The sequence below is a fragment of the Strix uralensis genome, chromosome 15, assembly GCF_047716275.1.
Source record: "Strix uralensis isolate ZFMK-TIS-50842 chromosome 15, bStrUra1, whole genome shotgun sequence".
Taxonomy (NCBI): Eukaryota; Metazoa; Chordata; class Aves; order Strigiformes; family Strigidae; genus Strix; species Strix uralensis.
In genome coordinates this window covers 582993-601573 of record NC_133986.1, presented here as the reverse complement: position 1 = coordinate 601573, position 18581 = coordinate 582993, and the positions used below count along the sequence as shown (strand labels likewise).

Here is an 18581-nt window from a genome sequence, read left to right as displayed (position 1 = left end):
TTTGTTCTAGAAGCACACGTTCTAGTCTGATTTCTGCTCTCTCTTTTAAGAGCAAATTCTGACTTAATTCATTTGCATATTTCAGGGCTTCCTGTTCTGTGTTTTGTCATCTTGAGGCTGTTGGCACCCCTTTTAAATCTCTTAAGTCCATTTGCTGCAGCAGTCCCAGGCCTTTTAGTTGCTAGCCCTCTGTCAGTTCAGATCAATGTTCTTTGTAGTATACACTGCATTACCATGTACGTGCACACACCCCCACACCCATGCACTTTTTTCTAAGTGTTGGGTCTTTGAACCCTTCTGACAGATAGATTCTAAGGAGTTAGAAGATCATGAATGCAAAAATCTTAACAAAAGGCTGCTTCCACTTTTTTTATAATTGCTAGAGAGCAACAGAATGTATGTTCAAACATGGTAGCAAGGCTGGATGTGGTTTTAACAGTGTGGTTTAATATCTGATTGTGCAGGTGTAAGCTATAAAAATAAGATAGAGGACTGTATATTATAACAGTATTTTATACAACATTGACCAGTTCCTCTGAAGAAATATTTAAGCATTAAAATGTCAAATCAAAATTTATGATCGTATCAATAGCTTACTGTGTGCTAATTGTAATTGTTGAGTGATGTACATTAATTACCCTGCTGTGCTTTTTTTTTTGACGTTCAACCAGTGCAATAATTATACTTGTACATGCTGTATATCTTCTGAAAGATAGTTTATAGCGTTATCTAGAAAATGAGTTGGGAAGTCATTAAAGACTTGAAAAAGTTTATGGCTGCTGTTGTAACACAATGCTACTACTGTCAAAAGAGAGAGAAGGAAGGCAGGGAAGAGAGGAGGAGAGAATAAAGAGTGCATTAGGCAAGGTTAATATTTCATGCTTGACTGATAAATATGTATAAAATGCTCATTTATGTTTATAAATGGAAACTGTTTTTCTAGGTTTGTATACCTCAGATGTCTACCAGTCTCCTCAAGTGTATAAACATTGGTCAGTAAAAATAGAAAAAAAAACCCAAATTAACTGTTGTCTTAGTGTCACAATGCTTTTTGGAAACCACTCCTGAGCACAAGCTGTTTAATAGGTTAAGAGGGACAAAGATGCTTCTTTATTCATTTCGTGCTGAAAATTAAAACACAAACATTTAATACAGGTAATTAATTTCATTTTTAGTGTTCTCCTTTCAGTATTACTTTAGGAATGTTCTAAATACCAGGTATTTTCCACCCATACTGTCTTTTTTGTCTCATAACCACACAATTCATTGGCTATAGACCTGTGTTCTTCAGATTGAAGTATAATTTGCTAAAATCATGCCTTGCTTGAATTTCTTGCTGCATTGAAGTTATTTTCTGCTTTCATGTTGAATATTTGTTATCCAGACTTCTCATTGTTCTTTTGACCAACGGTGTCATTGGCAGCAGTTATTGCTGACTAACAAACACTTCTTGGTAAATTTTTCTAGAGAAATTTTGAAGGCAGGCTATGTGTTCCTGAATTTCAGTTGCAAGTCTTGAGTTTAAATTTATGACTTTTTAACTTTTTTCATGAAGTTTAAAATGTACGTTAAAACACAAATTCTCTGGCATAAAATATCTGCTTCAGATACCTAATGTACCTGTATTTGGTTTGACATATTGATGTACATCTGAGAATTTCTGGTTACTGTCCACAGCTGTCTTACTCTTTTTGCCTGAGGTAGCCCAGAGCATGGTGGGTGTGTTGGGTTTTGTTGGGGGTGGTGATAAAAAAAGATTCCGGATCCAAGGGTCTCAGAATTTTTCAATTGCCATAAGATTATCTTGTTGGGAACTTGGCTGAAAACAGGAGGAGGGAGTGTGGTTTGAATAAATGAATAAAAAGTCCAGACTATTAATTATTTGCACAAGCCCACTAATTTCACTGTCTTACTGAACATGATTAGAATAGAGATGTTGGAAGTTCATTTTGAGAAGAGGATCCCATTCAGAATGTCATCATGAATCCTGTACCATTTCTGAAGTAAAGGCATTAGTGTACAATACTTATTTGTAAATCACTACATCTGTAGTCTAAGTTGGTTTTGTTCAGAAATAGTCAGGTTATTTTGCAGATTTTATTTTTTTTTAATAAGCCACTGGGATGGAGATATTAAGTGTCCTGAAAGCAGAATAAGAAACTGGTTTCCCAGTGGGTGTAGTTTTCTTTCTAGAAGCCAGTTCAAATATTTTTTCAGAAGACAAACTAGGAATACAGTCCTTGTAGAAATGGTTTTTACAAGTCTGGGTTTTCAGCATAGCAGTTAATTGTGGAAAGGTGTTTAAAATTACACAGTGTTATGAGGTTTTTAAAAACAAAGAAACAAAAAAAAGAGCAATGAACTTGAAACTAATTTTTTTCATGTGCATGTGTAGATATACATCCAGGCTAATATATCTACTAGTATGTGGGGGTGGTTAACCTAGTACTTGATAAATTTCGGTAAAAGACTTCCCTGTCTCTAGGACTTTGGAGGATGAATTAGCTGACTTCAGTTGAGATGTTCCCAAATATTTTAAGTTTTCTTCTTTTGTTGGACTTCTGCTGCAGGGCTTCTGTAAGAAGCTTGAGTATCTGATTATTGAGGATCCCTTTAATCTGTAGCTCAAATTAGAGAATACCTTGTCTGTTGCTTGTGCAGGATTAGTGCCAGTGAGATGCAATGGCATCTTTCAGGCTTAGAAAGCCCAAGAATGTGGTTGAGGGTCTTTTCTCTGAGGGGAAGTGTTTCTTAGTGTCTTTTTTTGACATGCTTTTTACGTTTGACTGAGGAGCTGACTACTGAAGCAGAAATGTCCATAGTACATGATGGGAGTCTGTCCCAGGCAAGGAGGGGAAAGATTATTCACCTGTAATTCTTCTTGGATGGTAATGTCACCTGTGGTCACAAACAACCTTTCTGCTGCTTCTAATATGATTCCCCAAAGTATTTCAACCAATTTCAGTTGTGAGAGACTAAGAGACAGGTAGTATCCAGTAACACCAGCATGTGCAGGCACCTAAGTGTGGTTTTTTGATTTGCTAAGGTGAGAAAGCAGTTCCTTGATTTCAAATGGACACTGTGTATTCACACTCCATTTGCCTTTCCTCTGTCTCTGGTGTCATAGGTTAGCAAGTCGGAAATGAATGGAATATATTAATGTTGGCTTCTTAAGCTCTTTTCCGGCTTCAGCACCCTGCCAGCCTCTGACTGGACTGGGCGGGAGAGGTGGGCAGGGGGTTTGCACGCACCGCCATGGGAGATCCCGGCAGCAGGTTCCAGCAGTTCACAGGTGCCATGAGGTGAATGTGTAAAGGTTCATCCTGGGGAACTCTGTATTTCAGTGCACTCCAGGGTAGTAAAGGCCTTTGTATTTCTTTTACAATTAAAAGCTATTTTTTTCTTTATGAGTGAGTTTAATTGTTTACAGTTGATCATCAGAATATCTTACAAGACTTGAAGCAGGCTTTTACCTGGAAATAATTTGGAGTATACTTTAACTGCACTAGTTTTATTTTAGACTAGGCTAAGGATAAATATGCAGTTTCTTAGATACAATACACTGAAAAGCAGGAAGATGTTATAAAATTCAGTGTATATTTTGTATTCTGTTTACATTCAGAGATATCCCCAAAGCTCCAAGCATTTCCTCAGATTTACAGCTTCATAACATTGCTTTTTTATTATGCCAGTGAGCATTGTAATTGTTTTGCTTTGTTTTAAGTAGAGGTATGCATCTGAAAAAGAAAATTCCCTTTGCCAAAATTCCATACATAAATGAATGGTGAAATGGTGAAATACTCAGCAGCTGGTGCTAGGTCATGCAAGTCCAGATGGAACAAACTTCTTTCACATAATGTCCCGAACATGGTCCTTTATTTTCAGGGAGGTTTGTAGAAAAGATGATGATGATGTTAAAAACAAAGCACCATTATTTGAAAAGTGAAAGAAAGCCTACAGAAGCAGACCTAATAAAATGAAACTTTATGCTCTGAGTGATCCAAGGGAGAATCAAATGTTTGGTGAAGGAGTTAAACTAGAAAGGAAGGTAGGTATCTGTGTAAGATATTTTAAATTCTGAAGTAATTTTGGGATCTTTTAATTCAAGTCTTACCAGTACAGTTCAAATGTTTTCTATTTTACATGCATCCAGACAGCTGTGGAATTTATTTAATGAGAAACAAGTGCACAAATATATTTTGAAGAAAATATATAGTGTGAGAATATATTTTAAATATAATTATTTAATTATTAAGTGCAGAGTTCTATAATGGTATATCACAGACCTTGTCTTTGGTTCTGTATAAACTCTTCAAGAAACACTTTCAATGCTTTTAATGACTTGCAAAGAATGTATCATGTCATAAACTTTCTGAACAAGCTTTTTCCCCTTTCTAGTTTGGAAGTGCCATCAGAGGTAGTGGATTTCTGATGGAAAGCTGACCAGATCCTTGATACAGAAAACAACGTAAAGTGCAGAGAGAGCAGTGTTCCTGTCTGTAGCTACACAGACCCAGCTAGAATATTGGTTGGAGGTTTTGTTATATGGACTTGGTTGTGCTCGGGGTGCAAGCCCAGAGGTAAATGACAAAGTTCTAACATTCAGTTCAGCAAATGAGTAATATCTGATCAACAGATACAGATAGCAAATATTATAGTTCTGCCATGGTAAGGATACAAATGTCTAAAATTTTTCTCTAATGAAACTTGAGTGCTATATAATTACTGTTCAGTGTAATAATAGTATTTAGTCTTTACTTTCAGAGTATCCAGTAAGCCTTTCTACATCCTAATTCTTCCAGTGCTTTAATAGAAATTATGACTATTTTTACATTTTCTTCAATTTTTCAACAGACTTTAGAGTCGTCCCCAGAGAAGTGGTCATGGCCTCAAGCCTGCCGGTGTTCACAAAGCATTTGGACAACGCTCTTAGATACATGGTTTAACTTTTAGGTTGCCCTGTGTGGAGTCAGGAGTCGGACTCGATCCATATTGGTCCCTTCCGGTTCAGGATATTCTATGATTCTAGACACCAAAGCTGTATACAGCATATCTAAGGTATATGCTGATTTATGCAAATTATTTATTTTACTAGAGAAGGACAAGGCAAAGAGTAGGACTACAGCAATGGCTCTAGGTAGGAAAAGAAGGAACAAATTTGTGAATCAAGCAAAGATGATGTTTCTGGCTTATAAAAATTAGAAGAAACAAATGTCACTTTTAAACATTCATTAATCACATCTAGACTTTAAGACTTGTGGTGACTATATACAAAATTTGTAAAGGTAACAAGCCCAACTACTTAAAACTCTATGCGTCATTTTTCATCATAGAGTCATAGAATGTTTTGGATTGGAAGGGACCCTTAAAGATACGTAGTTCCAACCCCCCTGTCATGGATAGGGACACCTTCCATTTTTAAATCTGTCTAGTTTCTTGTTTAGTCTGAAAGCATTTGTGGGACTAAGTAGGAGAAAGTCCTTTGCTTCAGGGGGCACCTGCAGTTTCAAACGGTGTTTGAAATGTCATTTCAACACCTTGAATATAAGATCTCTGTTACATATTCTTCAGAGCAACCTCTGGATACTTACACCAGATTTTAGAAGGCAATCAGTTGTAATGTGGAGTCGATTTGAAGCACTCGCCACCATTAGAGGTGTATTTTTATAAATAGTGAGTTGGACCATCTGATTCTTTCTAATTTTCAGTGTCTTTGATAGAAGCTATGTTCGGGTTCCAAGAATTCTGGCAAATAAGTGAAACAATATGGGAGCGTGTTTGTTTTTAAACTTCTGGTTTTTTTCTTGTTTACTAAGAAGCACATGACCTTTGAATTATATTCATAGTCATGCTTTTGTCTGTTTTGGTATAGCATCTGATTTGGTAAGGAAACATTTTCCTCTACTTAGTGACCAGACTGTGATGGTAGTCATACTGGAGAGTAGCTTGTATTTATACTAATTTGGAAAGTTCTTCTCAATGTTGTTTGCATTACAAATATTACACTAATGTTTATTACCTTATTTTAAGGAAACTGAGAATCATTCATTGTTTAATTTCTTGGAGGAGCATGTTGCCTTTATCCTCAATCTCTATATTTACAAATTCTTTCCAGTGTACTTAAAAACACCGATTCTCTATGTAACTAGTGGGTGTACTCTACTTCAGCTGTTTTCCTTAACAATCACTAATTTTTGTTTTCTAGTAAAATAGTTAAACCTAGAAAGCGTATGCTATACACAAGATCATTTTGAAATAAGGAAGAATTCTCCCTGACATCAGTAGGGTTTAGACATGCATAAGATCGAGAAATTGCTATTGAGAGCAGCCTGCCCAGGTCAGCAGTCACTTCTGATAGTTAAAAATTTAGCTGTTGGTTTTCCCTTTGCATTTCCCAGTTTACAGGGCAGATGTTGGCATAAATTTTATGCAGTAGACCTGCTAATAATGGCTTATTACAATAAAAAGAATTATTTTATACTTTATTTATTTTAAAATAAATGCAAAAAGGTTATTCAAAATGAACTTATCAATACCCCAGAGTTCAAAATGAGTAAATTCTGTGTGTATTGTGTGAAAACCAGCTATGCATAAGCCATGTATCCCGAGCTCACGTATTTGTCATTTGGGTGCAGAATACATTGTTTGTGGATTATTTGGATATACCAGCTCTTCCGTGCCTTCAGTAGGGCGGTGTTTGGTGCATGCAGAATGGTCCTTTGTCCAGGAGTTTCTGACACTCAAAAATCTGATAGATTGCTACTTACAGGTGTGAAATGGGAAGTTACCTGTAAAGTTAAAGGGCAGTGGCAGCAGCGAGGATCTTCTGTCAGAACTGGTAGGCTTGGCAGATCTGAAAGAGTGTTAAGATTGCAAACTCAAGCGATTGGAGTTTAAGAAGTGCCAGAGCTAGGACTGCATGAACAACCTTAACGTGACCTGCCTGTTATCAATGATTCAGTTTTAACGGTATACCATAGAATGGTTTTATTTATTAACAGAATCTTACTGCATTCTTTGCATTTTGACTCATTGAACAAATAGCTCTTCAGAGTTTTGGGGTTTTTATCTTATTTGAGCTATGAATTCAAGGCTTCATTTACCACACACCACCTAAATTCTGCAATACATACAGAACTGTAATGATTTTATCGTCAAACTTTTTAATGGTGCTTTTGTTACAATGTTTGTATATATCGACCATATTACATTATCTTTATAGCAGTTCTGCAAGATTAATAGTGGTATCTTCTTATTATTAACTGACAGGGGATGAAAAACAAAGGGAGATTAGACCAGTATTATCAAAACCATGGACTAATACTGGATGCTTAGCTTGGAATAACTAGGATATCTTTTCTCAGAGCACATTTTGATGTGCAGAACAGTTGTTCTCAGATGCAGGAGGGGGTGCTTAGCACTTCTAAGGATACAGACTCAGAAATGTTAAGTGGACTATCTAGAATTTGAGGAATGTAACATGAGAAAACTTTGGTTTTGAAGATTTTCCCAGGATCATAAAATAAACTGTATATCAGAGGCACAGTTTTAACTGCTGTTCACCTAAGACTACCCAGGTTTTATTGTAGAGGTTCTAAAGATGAATGTGTAGTAAGTGTTTGTTTACAACTTCATGCTCTTCCAGTTTTTAGCAGCTGTTCAGGGGAGAGAAGCAATAGCTGGAAACGTGAGATTTTGACCTATCTCTCTGGTTCCTTTGGTATCCGCACTGTTCAACAATTCTAGAAGTGGGTTTTGGGGATTATTATTTTTTTAATTCCTAATACATACAGGAGCTATTACCTTTGTCCTATGTAAATTCTAAGTTTATAGTTTTGTTAATGTACTTGTGAATTTTTTGTGTATGTGACTTCAGCCTTAAGTAAAAGAAACAGTGAATACAAAATTCCATAAAGGCCATCTCAGGAATCTTCAGCAAACTGATTTCTGAATTTCAGCACACTCTTCCATTACTGGGAACAAGTTATTAACCAATGTTGTACTGTAGTCATTTGAAAAAGAAGAGAAAACATACACTTTTCCTTTTGCTTTTGAGCTGTAGTTCTCTTTTTGTTCATGCTGCTTATGCATTTCTCTTCTGAGGCCAGAATTGCAGTCTTTGGTTCTGGTGACTTGCACTGCCATGGCCCTGGTCAACTTGAAGGAACAAATACTTGCAAGGATTTAGGCTTATTTGACATGTGTTTTAAGTATTGCACATATTTAGTCTGCTCATTGCTACAAGAGCTTGTAAACATGTAGTATTCAAAGTACATATGAAGTATTTGGAGAACTGCAGCCTCTCAAGTCCGAGAAGCAAGTGATTTTGTTTGTCCCTAAGACTTATAAAGTCATGAAACTTGAATGTATTTTTCACAGGGGTGGCAAAACTTACATTACTGCTATGGTATGACCTCTTATAAAATTTCAAATGTTCACAGTGAAGTTTATAGAATTAATAAATGGATGAAAAATATTGCTCTATAAATATTCTTTTGTAGGAGTAAGCATTGAATAATTTTTCCAGTAGGTGTAGGTAGAATATCTGTTTGATTAGATAAATTAATGGAGAAATTAAATATATTAAGTGGAAAAATTAAAAATGAAAAGACATTCCAAGACACAACAATTTTAGCTTCAAATTCTAACCTGTTATCCAAATGAAACCTGCATAACCTGTCAATATATTCCTGTTGGTGCCTGTTAAACCCCGCAAAGATTATCTTGAATACTGAATGCAAAGGAGCACATCGGCGGTTCAGAGAGTTTATTATATCTCCCTTGATGTCTGTAGAGCTAGATTGATATCAGTGTGACCAAGACCTATTGGTTTTCCCCATTTTCTCCAAATTTTGCGACCCTACATATGTTCCCTTTAAATGAAATGAGCTTCTTTGTTTCAGATTATATTTCGGTTACATTGTTCTGTTATATATTTCTGGGTGGTTTTTTTAATATTTTTTTGTATTTCTTAAAAAAAATATTACTGCTTAACTATATGTTGATTTTTTTTGCTTTTGTTTTGTTTCATTAGTTTTGCCAGCCTGGAGGATGGCAGCTTTCGAAAGAGAGGAAACAGCCAACATTCTTTGTGGTGGTTTTGACTGATATAGACTCAGAGAGGCACTACTGTTCCTGCTTAACTTTCTATGAAGCGGAGATTAACCTGCAGGTAAAAACTTTACAGTAAGTTACAAAAATGCAGAAGAAGGTGTGTAGAAACAATAGATTAATGTTATAGAGGACAACTTTAGAAAATATTTTGCTGTTCCTGGTAAGGATGTATTTTCTGTTGTACAAAAATGTATGTGCTTTTGCGCAAAGGTAAGCCAAAAACTACTCATAAAGTTTCTTTTTCTCCACCATTTTTTTTTTTTTTTAAATGGGACAGCCAATATGGTGTTCCTTTCATTTACTTCCCTGTTTGACAGCGTAATTATCATCTTTGTTTTAGGAAAAAGGTTTCTTAACTTCTGCTCCCTCTGCTGGCCAAATCTATCAGGCCAGCACAGGACAAATGTGTACAAGTATGCTGTAATGTGTATACATATTTCTGTAAGTGCATTTATTGGCAAGATTTATGTGGGTGTAAATGGAAAGATAGAATAGTTCTTCAGTTTTTAGGCAGGTCAGATTTTGGGTGTCAGCTACTTGGCAGTGTTTGGGTTTAAGCATGTATTTAATTATTTTTGGGCAACCTCAGTCTTTCAAAAATAGACATTTTGTTTCCCATTTGATGTAAAGTATTTCACAGAATCTCTGGTATGACATAATACTTGGAATATTTAGAAGCTAGAACCTAGGGAAAACCTAATCCAATTTGTAATTGTGGACTGTCATTGTTATGTTTTGAAATATTTTCTTTCCCACATGAAAATTAAAAAAATAAGTAAAACCTTAGCATTAACTATGTTAAAATTACTTAAGATTAAATAGATGGCTAAGTAATTCTTTTCTCTCGTAGTGAAGAACTGTAACATTATTGATTATTTTAAAAAAATGCTTTTAATAATCCAGTTGTACTCTATTTAATACTGGAGTTGAAATGTTACCCTGTTTGTAGAATAATTAAAAGATATAGTGTAGTAGTAATAATATTGTGCTTTTTCTAGGCACAATTGGAAGCCAGAGAATAATAGTTGTTCTTTTTTCATTAACACTACAGTTCAGCTGAATATTTTTATAGATTATTAAAAGGAGTTAAAAGCAGAAATAATTAGATGTATTTTAGTCTTAAATTTTAGTGTAGATCAACTGACATCTTCCTGTTAAAACTTTTGTCGTTATTTAATGTCTGTCATCTTTCCTTTATTTTGTAAGTAAAGACTGACTCTATAGTAATTCTTTCCCAGCTGATAAAAACCTACAATGGCTGACTCTTCCTCCACTCTATGTATTTCGTAACATATACTAAATTTAGCAAACTTGTTATTTATCCTGTGGTTTCTAGCAGCTGCTTTTGATTCACTATCCACATCTTTCAAGTAATGCTCATTGCAAAACATCCAGTATTAGCTAAAAGGCTTTTTTCTTATATTGCCTAAGTATTAATACAAGAAAACAAAATTAAAAAAAAAACCTGAGTGCAGCAGGATGTTGGTTCTCATAATGCCATTCCTGGCTGTGTTGTAAAGAATGCATATTTTTCAGATGAACTTGCTGTGGTGAAACTTATTCTGTGACTGCATTGTTTATAGCCAAACTTCCTGTTTCTTTCTAAAACCCAAAGAGAATAATTGAACGTGCCCTGTTACATGGTCATTAGACAAGAATTCAGCACATGTACGATCTGTAATGAAACATAAGCTTACGAAGCACTGGGCTATGAAAGTAATACTGATTTAACCATTCAGATGCATGCCTCATTAAACAAACAGTCCATGAAGCATAGTGTCCAGGACTTGAAATCTGGACAGTACTTTTCACAGTTAAATACAGTTCAGGTTTGGGGTTTTTTTTACTGAATGATATAACTCACTAAGACAAAACTGAGATTAAATTTCCAAAAAAGAGGAGTTACTTCTTTCCCAGCAGGTAAACCTTGCTGATACATGAGATTGGTTGGAATTCAGCTAAAGCAGATTAGATGTTTCACTTGGCAGAATAGTCTTCACAAAAAACTGGAATCAGGCACTTGGAAGTTTCTGTGGTTAATTAAACTGCAAAGTGAAAACAAACTAATTTCTCAGCTTGTGAGTGCTTGAAGAGCACTATTGAACCTTTTTTGAGCCTTCTGTGTAATAATAGAAGAATCTTTTCGACACAATTAATCAAGATGGATCTGAGAAGGCTACTTATGTTGTTCTGGTTCCCTTCATTCCTGCTTCAGCTGTTGTTCCGAGATAATTTGTGAATAAATGCTATCTGAAAAGTAAGGAGATTGTATTCACATGATATATCTAGATGGTACTCATTATAAGGTGCAAGATTAATATAGCAACTGTAAAAGCTATATAGTCTTCGGGAAAAAAGTATCTCAGAAAGCCCTGGATGCAGTTTAATCTGTTGGCAGTTGCGTGTCGTAACAAGTTTTCCAGAGAAAAGTACAGGCTATAGTAATCAGCTGATGGCCTATTTTCAAATTCCTGCCCCTGGATAGAAAATAAAACACTGCTTTTATTTGTTGACATCTACGAATCATACTTTGCATTGTTGCAGTACTGTCGTTCTGAAATGACCCAGAATTTATTATCTGCATGGATGCTGATCAGTTTGATTGGTGATCAGCTCTTCTAGAGTTGGGATGGTATATCCAAAAAATTGAAGCTACATTTTGTCTCCATATCTGTACTCATGAGAAAGGTAAACACTTAGTATTCCATTAAGTATGGGAATAGAACTCACTTGGTGCTATGAATGCAGGTGATACAGCTTTGCCATGTAATCCTTCATCAATTGTTCTGTTTTACAATGCTAGTCTCACTTAATTGTCCCAGTAACATTTGTTAAAGCTACAAAAGGGTATGTTCCTCATCTGAGATTAAAATTAAGCATTTGGAAGTTTGACCTTAACAGGAGTCTGAAGTTTGGAACATGACTAGAGGCAATCTAATAATGAATTAACAAGTAAAGCTGATGTCATTTAAAGACTCCCTTAGCTTGTTTCAGAGCAGTTCTGTGTGCAAGATTTTTGTCTCACTTCAAGTTCCTACCAATAGAAAGTGTAAAGAAATCTGAGATACTGCACCAGCTTCTCTTTCCAGCTTTTTAAGTCTCCAGCATATGCTTGGTTTGATCCACGTTTCTATGTGGCTTAAGGTGCCATCTAGATGCTCTAGCAAATAGAGCTGAGTGCCGTATTGACTTGCATGTATCTACAGGAATTAGAAGGAGGAGAATAAGTCAAAACATCCCTATTTTCTATTCTCTCACAGTGCCTTGAAGTAGGGTTTTTTGTTTGTTTGGGGTTTTTTTTCCTCATTACTGTATTTTGGTTGTTGCTGTGGACTTCAAATCTCATTGATTTGAAATCTGCTTAAAATCTGATTGATTTGAAGAAAACCTTGTCTACCAACTAAAAAAATAGTCTACTCTATCTTATTTTTCTGGTGACTGAAGCCAGAAGCTGTTGAGCAGCCAAAGAGTACTCAGAAAAATCGTAACTTACATCTATGGAACTCATCCATAAAACTCAGTTACTCTGTGTAACTTTATTAGCCGTAAAAAAAAAAAAGCATATATATACACACACATATATGTATGTATAGTTCTTCAGCGTTTGCTAAAATGAGGTTCTTCCAACAGCAATTTCTGGATGTTACCACTTAGCACAGAAAGACTTGATTTAATACTTTGACTCAGCAGATACTTCTACTGACCTCAGCTGTGCTTCTTACCAATTACACAATTAGAATTTATACTAACAATGCTTGGAAGAGCACCGTAGATAGAATCTTTTTTTTTAAATGTTGACTCACATCGTTTGGGAACTTAATGGTCAAATAGTACATTGCTTTGCACTTGGAAAGAGATTTATCCTCTCTCCCCAACGCCACCATCAACAAATTAGAAAATGATTTATGACAGTAACTGAGCCTGTGCAACTGCATTTCTTGCATTACAGAAAATCTGCTCAATGAGATCAGCACAAAACCCCAAACATTTGTTTATAACAATCTTACTACAAGTTTGTATAATTCTTGTGTGTTATCTTAAGCATATGTATGTTAAAATGTTGTGATCACAAAGTTGGTAAGATTAAATATTTGACTCCGGAAAGTGCACATAAGTAATAATTCACAAGTCTCCCATTTCCTGCCATTCACATTCTCTTCTTCTCTCTGCCCCCCTGCAAAAAGAGGAAAAAGAAATTGTAAAAATCCCAAACCATAAAATGGCAGATCCACAAATATTTCCTGAGTCAAGAGAAAAACTGCCAAGAAAATGACTTCGTGCTTCATAAAGTTTTAACTTTTATGCTTGGACTGGAGAGTTGGTGGTCCTAGTGTGTTAAAGCATATGCCACTTGATGAGTCACTGACATTTGTTTTTTAGCAGAGGATGAGAACACTCAGTTGTACCCTTTTTGAAGTGTTACATCTGATCCCCCTTTGGATATTATATTTGCATGTTATTCCTAAGATGAAGTTTAATAACTATTTGTGAATATCCCAAGTGTTAAATTTGTTCTGAAAGTGACCTCTTATGGTCAACGTCTGGAAACATATTTTGTGAAAAAAAACTCTCAATTTTTAAAATAATGTTTAGTATATTACATCATCATCTTTCTATATCTCCTGAAAAATGGATGGTACTGATAGCATACAGAGATTTAAGTAGTGCTTTATGTCCTTTCTGCACCTGTGTGAAGAGAAAGTTGCAACTAATATTCTGTATGATAAGGAATAGACTTGTATTTTTAGTGTCTTTTTATACATTTAAGGACCTCTCTAGACCACAATTTAAAGTTAAGGTGAGAACAGTTGTAGAGAGGAAAGCATATTTCCATCCTCCTAATAACTCTGGCAGTAAATTCTCCTAGTTGGTTTATCCCCTGGCTCATGCATTTGCACACACATCCCCAGCTTGAACTCATGTTGTTGCGGGATGCAAAAACTTGTTTTGGGTGAAAGTGTTCTTTTCTTCTTTACTCCTGTGCTGTGTCTACACAGTGTCCCCAAGTCTCAGCTCACAGGTTAGGGGGATACTTTTTTTAAGCTGAGACTTTCTCAGTAGAGATCACTTTATCTGACTTTCAAACAGTAGTAATACTAATTCAGCAATTCATTGAAAGTCTTTTCAATGCGTTCCCCCATATGCAGTTTAAAGGAATTAATTAATTGACTGTATTTTAATTAAACAAAACAAAAATCTGTGTATGTAAAATTTTGCCTTGGCACACTTCCACATATACTGTTCTATATTATGTAAAAACCATTATGACCCATTTAAAATAGGGTGTGAATTACCAGCTTTCATAAGCTAATTTCATTTTTGCCATCTTTCCTGCTTATGTTTCTTAGGTCTCTGCAGTCTTTTCACCTTCGATTAGGTGTGTAAAATTTGAAAGAGTGAAATCCATGGATCAAGTTTGCTGCCTTTGGGAAAATTCAGAAAGATTTAGTAAACCCTAAGCTCTGAAATTACTATTTACATATGCATAGTTCTTGCTAAAGACTTGTTACTGTAGTTCTTTAACATTCCTCAGCGCTAAGATTAACGTGTTGAAAGCAGTTACATAGTGCTATTGATTATTGCCCCATGAGATTTCAGCATTTATCGGGCAACTGCAATAGCATTACCTTGGACTACCCAGATATTCTGGGGTGTGCACAGCCTAATGACCTGCTCAAGAAATGCACTTTGGCCTGTGACTGCAGAAGCTGGACCAAAAGGTGGAAAGCGTGGTACGAGGTTACCGTTGTTGCAAAGTTCTTTCAGTGTGTTTAGATGATAATGCGTATAAGCACCTTCTGGAGTTTTCAAATTGAGGTGCATTAAACAGTAAATATTTAATAGATGCTTGTGGTGTAAATTTTGTGTAATGTTGGAAGGTGCAGTGCAAACTCGTTGTCACGTACGAGTACTCTGAAGCATCAGTAGTGTTTAGGGAGTGACTGAGCTGACCACTTACAGAGACTTGAGGTTACTCTATTTGATAAGTTCGCAATTTTTGCATAATTTTCTCTTTGGTCCTTTTCTTTTTTAGTTGGTAGAATCCCTACAGTGCATTACTACAGTTTATTATCCTGTTTTGAAATTATTAAATCAAGATAATGGTTTTTATGCTGGTATAATTATCCCATGTTTAGCTGCAGTGGTATGATTCTGTGTACATAGACAAGCCATGAAGTACATCTGTGCACCTGTGGTTTTAGTTCAGTACAGCAGATTGTAGGCAGGATGTAGATTTGTCTTCTGGAGGCAGTCAGCTAAGTTTATTTTAACTTTTGTGCATGTGTTAGAATTTATTGGATACATGCGTTTGTATAATCTGAGAAGTAAATAAAAAGAATTGATGCTGAATGTTTTTTGGCCTTTGATTGTTAATAAACCAGCTAAGAGTGTATTTGGCTGCAAATAAGACCAGCAGAGACTAAGTCACATGGAGAGAAAGGGATCTGTCCCAAATGAGTAATTGGCATGAGATTACTAAAGCAAACTTCAAATAATTTTTCTTAAAATAGGAAATCATGCGTGGTCTCTAAATCTTCTTTGCTGGGCAGTTAGTAAAAAAACAACGGGCTTGCTGAACTTGGCACAATTTCAGTGCAAAATTTTGCATAGGGCAAACTGGTTTTGACAAGTATAATGAAGTGCTAGAGTGGAAGTTTTGTAATGAGATGTTCATTCTCTCCCTAGGACTGGATGAATTCATAAAAGCACAATTGTAATTTCACTTCCTGTTCACATTTGATTTTCTTTGAGTTTCAAATAATGCCTGCCAGCTTCCACTTTCAGAACAGTAAAGCTACATCTAATACTTTGTATTTTCTAACTTTTCTATTAGTACCTCAGTTTAAATTGATTTTCCTCACTTTGACGTGAAGATGAACCTAGTTTTACTCCGCTCAGCATTAATCAGAACTAAATGCTCTGACTTCAGCAGCATATGCCCCCAGAGTGGAGATGCACCGTCAGCATGCCTGGATTGTCCTACTGTCTGAAGATGAGTGCGGTCTCTAATAAATGCAATTCACAGAGGTGATTCAAAGCTGCAGGAGGACATAGTGGTCCAACTGGGGCAGTCAGAGCCAACACTGGATAGGCAGCTCATAGTCTTGGAGAGTTGGATCACAGTTCAGAGTTGCTTTATCTATGAGCCTTCAGTGTTGGAGATTTGATAAATGGCAGATTTGGGCATACATATTCAAGTAGTAAGGTGCACATGTCCAAGTTCTGAAGATGGGGGTGAAAAGACAGGAGAGGAAGGAAAGTTATGGTTCATGTGTGCTATAAGTCAGCTGCATGTTTATGGAGCAAATACTAATGTGTTCCCAAGACATGTAAGTCCCTTAACATCAGCTACATTCAGTAGTAGGGAGAATTTTTTTGGACTCTATTGGTAGGTCATTTTCATCTTTAAAAAATGACTTAATTTCCTAGTGTAGATTTTGGCTAGATTGTTATTTTTAAGTTAAATGTCAATATTTAGAAGCAGAGCTGACATCCTAAAATAATATGATTGTGTGGCAAAATTACACTCATAAAATGTTTAAGAGGAAATGTTAAAGTTTGATGGCTAGATCAGAGCAATGAATATTTCTGTTAAATAGAAAAAAATGAGGTTGTAAGTGAAGTTGGCTGCTGTAATTTTTCTTGGCTGCCCCATCTGTTGCCTGTAAATGAGTTGCAGTTCTTCACTGAAGTAGCACAAAATTGGTCACCTTTTTCTACTAAAAGTTTTAACACAATTTCTTAAGCTGAAATTGAGGCTTAGACAAAAATGTCTGTTTACATGCTGATTTTCCACATGCAACATTTAAACACATCCAGTGTCAGACAAATGTGACTGATGGTATGAGAGTTTGTACTTGCCGGCAGCTGCTGTGGAAGTGGGTGTGTGGGAAGCAGATACGTTATGTAGTCCACTGCCACATGAGGGAAAACTTGGAGTGTGAGATCAACCCTTATCAGACATCAGGTAATCCACAATTTTTTTAAACTTAGACATAAATCCAGAGAAAATTAAATTAATTCATAGCTACAAAGAGCTATTTGCTTGTTATGTGGATGCTGTAATTATTTTTGCTATTCCACATACCTGAGGCCAAGTCTGAAACCTTGAATGAAATTGTCAGGTTACGGTTTAGATTTGATAAATAGGGGGGTGTGTGTGTGTGTTGTGTCCTTAAAGTTTGTTCTGTCAGAGAGAAAAGAAAGAAGGGAATCAAAAAAAAGTCTGTAATCACTTAATAGAATTTTTTTCTGTATTTAATAAACTGTCTGCCTTAGGCTTAACCCTCCATTAGTACTTCTTGTGTGTGTGATTTAGGTATCAAGAGAGAATGAATGTGTTCTCGAAACCGTTACCTACCAGTGAACACAGAATATAATAATGTACTGTAAAAGTTGTACTGTTTTATAATCTAAAGAGTATTGTGAAGCTGTATCATTAAGATGCATTCAAATACATTACATTAAATGCTTGGAACAACATAAGAGTTACCATTTTGTGTCAGAAAGAAAAGACATCTTGCATAGTATTTTGTCTCTGTGGCTGATTAGGAGTGAATGTCTAGGGAGCAGCAGAGGAACACGGCATAATATCTCCATGAGTGGTCCCTCCTCTGCCTCTACAGTCCAAGGACCCACTGAGCTGAATATGTCTGCTGCATGCTTCGTAACCTCTGGGAATTTCATTAACTTGTCCAGTCTTCTTGTGACCCTGTATGCATTTTTATTACTAATACTCTGTAGCAGAAGAGTTTTATAAGTTAAATAACTGTTACTTGAAGAGCTAGCACCATTTGTTTGTTTTGAACATATTTCAGTTACCGTGTTGATTATGGTGGTGGTTGTTTTTGTTTTCTTCCTGAAGACTAACTGAACAAGCAGTTTACTTTGGATTTGGTGTTTTGGTTTGATTTTTTTCAGGTGCCCAGTTCGTATGTGAGATTATTGGTGTCAGCAGTAAAAAGTAGATAAAGAATGAAACTAAACAATAAGAATAGGACCTGATGTAAAGGACATTCTGACAGTTTTGCTGTCAGTTCGATTGGTTGAGCTTTTGTCATGTTTTGTGCAGTGTTACCACTTCTGTTTTGGCAAGACAGCACACAAAATAGCTCCAATAAAATTTCTTTCTTACACTCTGATGCTAAGCATGGAAACCAAACACTTAGGCTGTTCTTGGCTTTACAAGATGTCATCTGAAACTCGTAATATTCAACCCTGAATATATATTTGTGATCTAAAGCAAACAAAATGCATTGGGCAGAAAATGTCACAGGACTACTTCATATTCACCTTTGTACCTGCTTAAGTTTTGCCGAGTAGTGCGTGTAGCGCATACTGAAGAAGCAGGAGACTGCGATGAAGTTCTGAAATGGTATCAATCCTGTGTTGTTAAGCTAAGCCTGTGTGCTCTGTAGATTTGCAGTGTTCATTTCATTCCCTTTAACAACTCCCTAGACTGGCAT

The 18581-nt window shown here is 35.9% G+C and overlaps 1 protein-coding gene across 7 annotated transcripts in view; it reads left to right on the top strand.

The window, feature by feature from the left end:
* Window positions 1-18581, top strand: part of SBF2 (SET binding factor 2) — a 302250-nt gene that overhangs the window by 133741 nt on the left and 149928 nt on the right. For all 7 annotated transcript variants that reach the window (XM_074884270.1, XM_074884274.1, XM_074884273.1 and 4 more), the window contains one exon: window positions 9035-9172. In XM_074884270.1, coding sequence (XP_074740371.1) covers window positions 9035-9172 — 138 coding nt within the window. The remainder of the gene's footprint in view (window positions 1-9034; window positions 9173-18581) is intronic.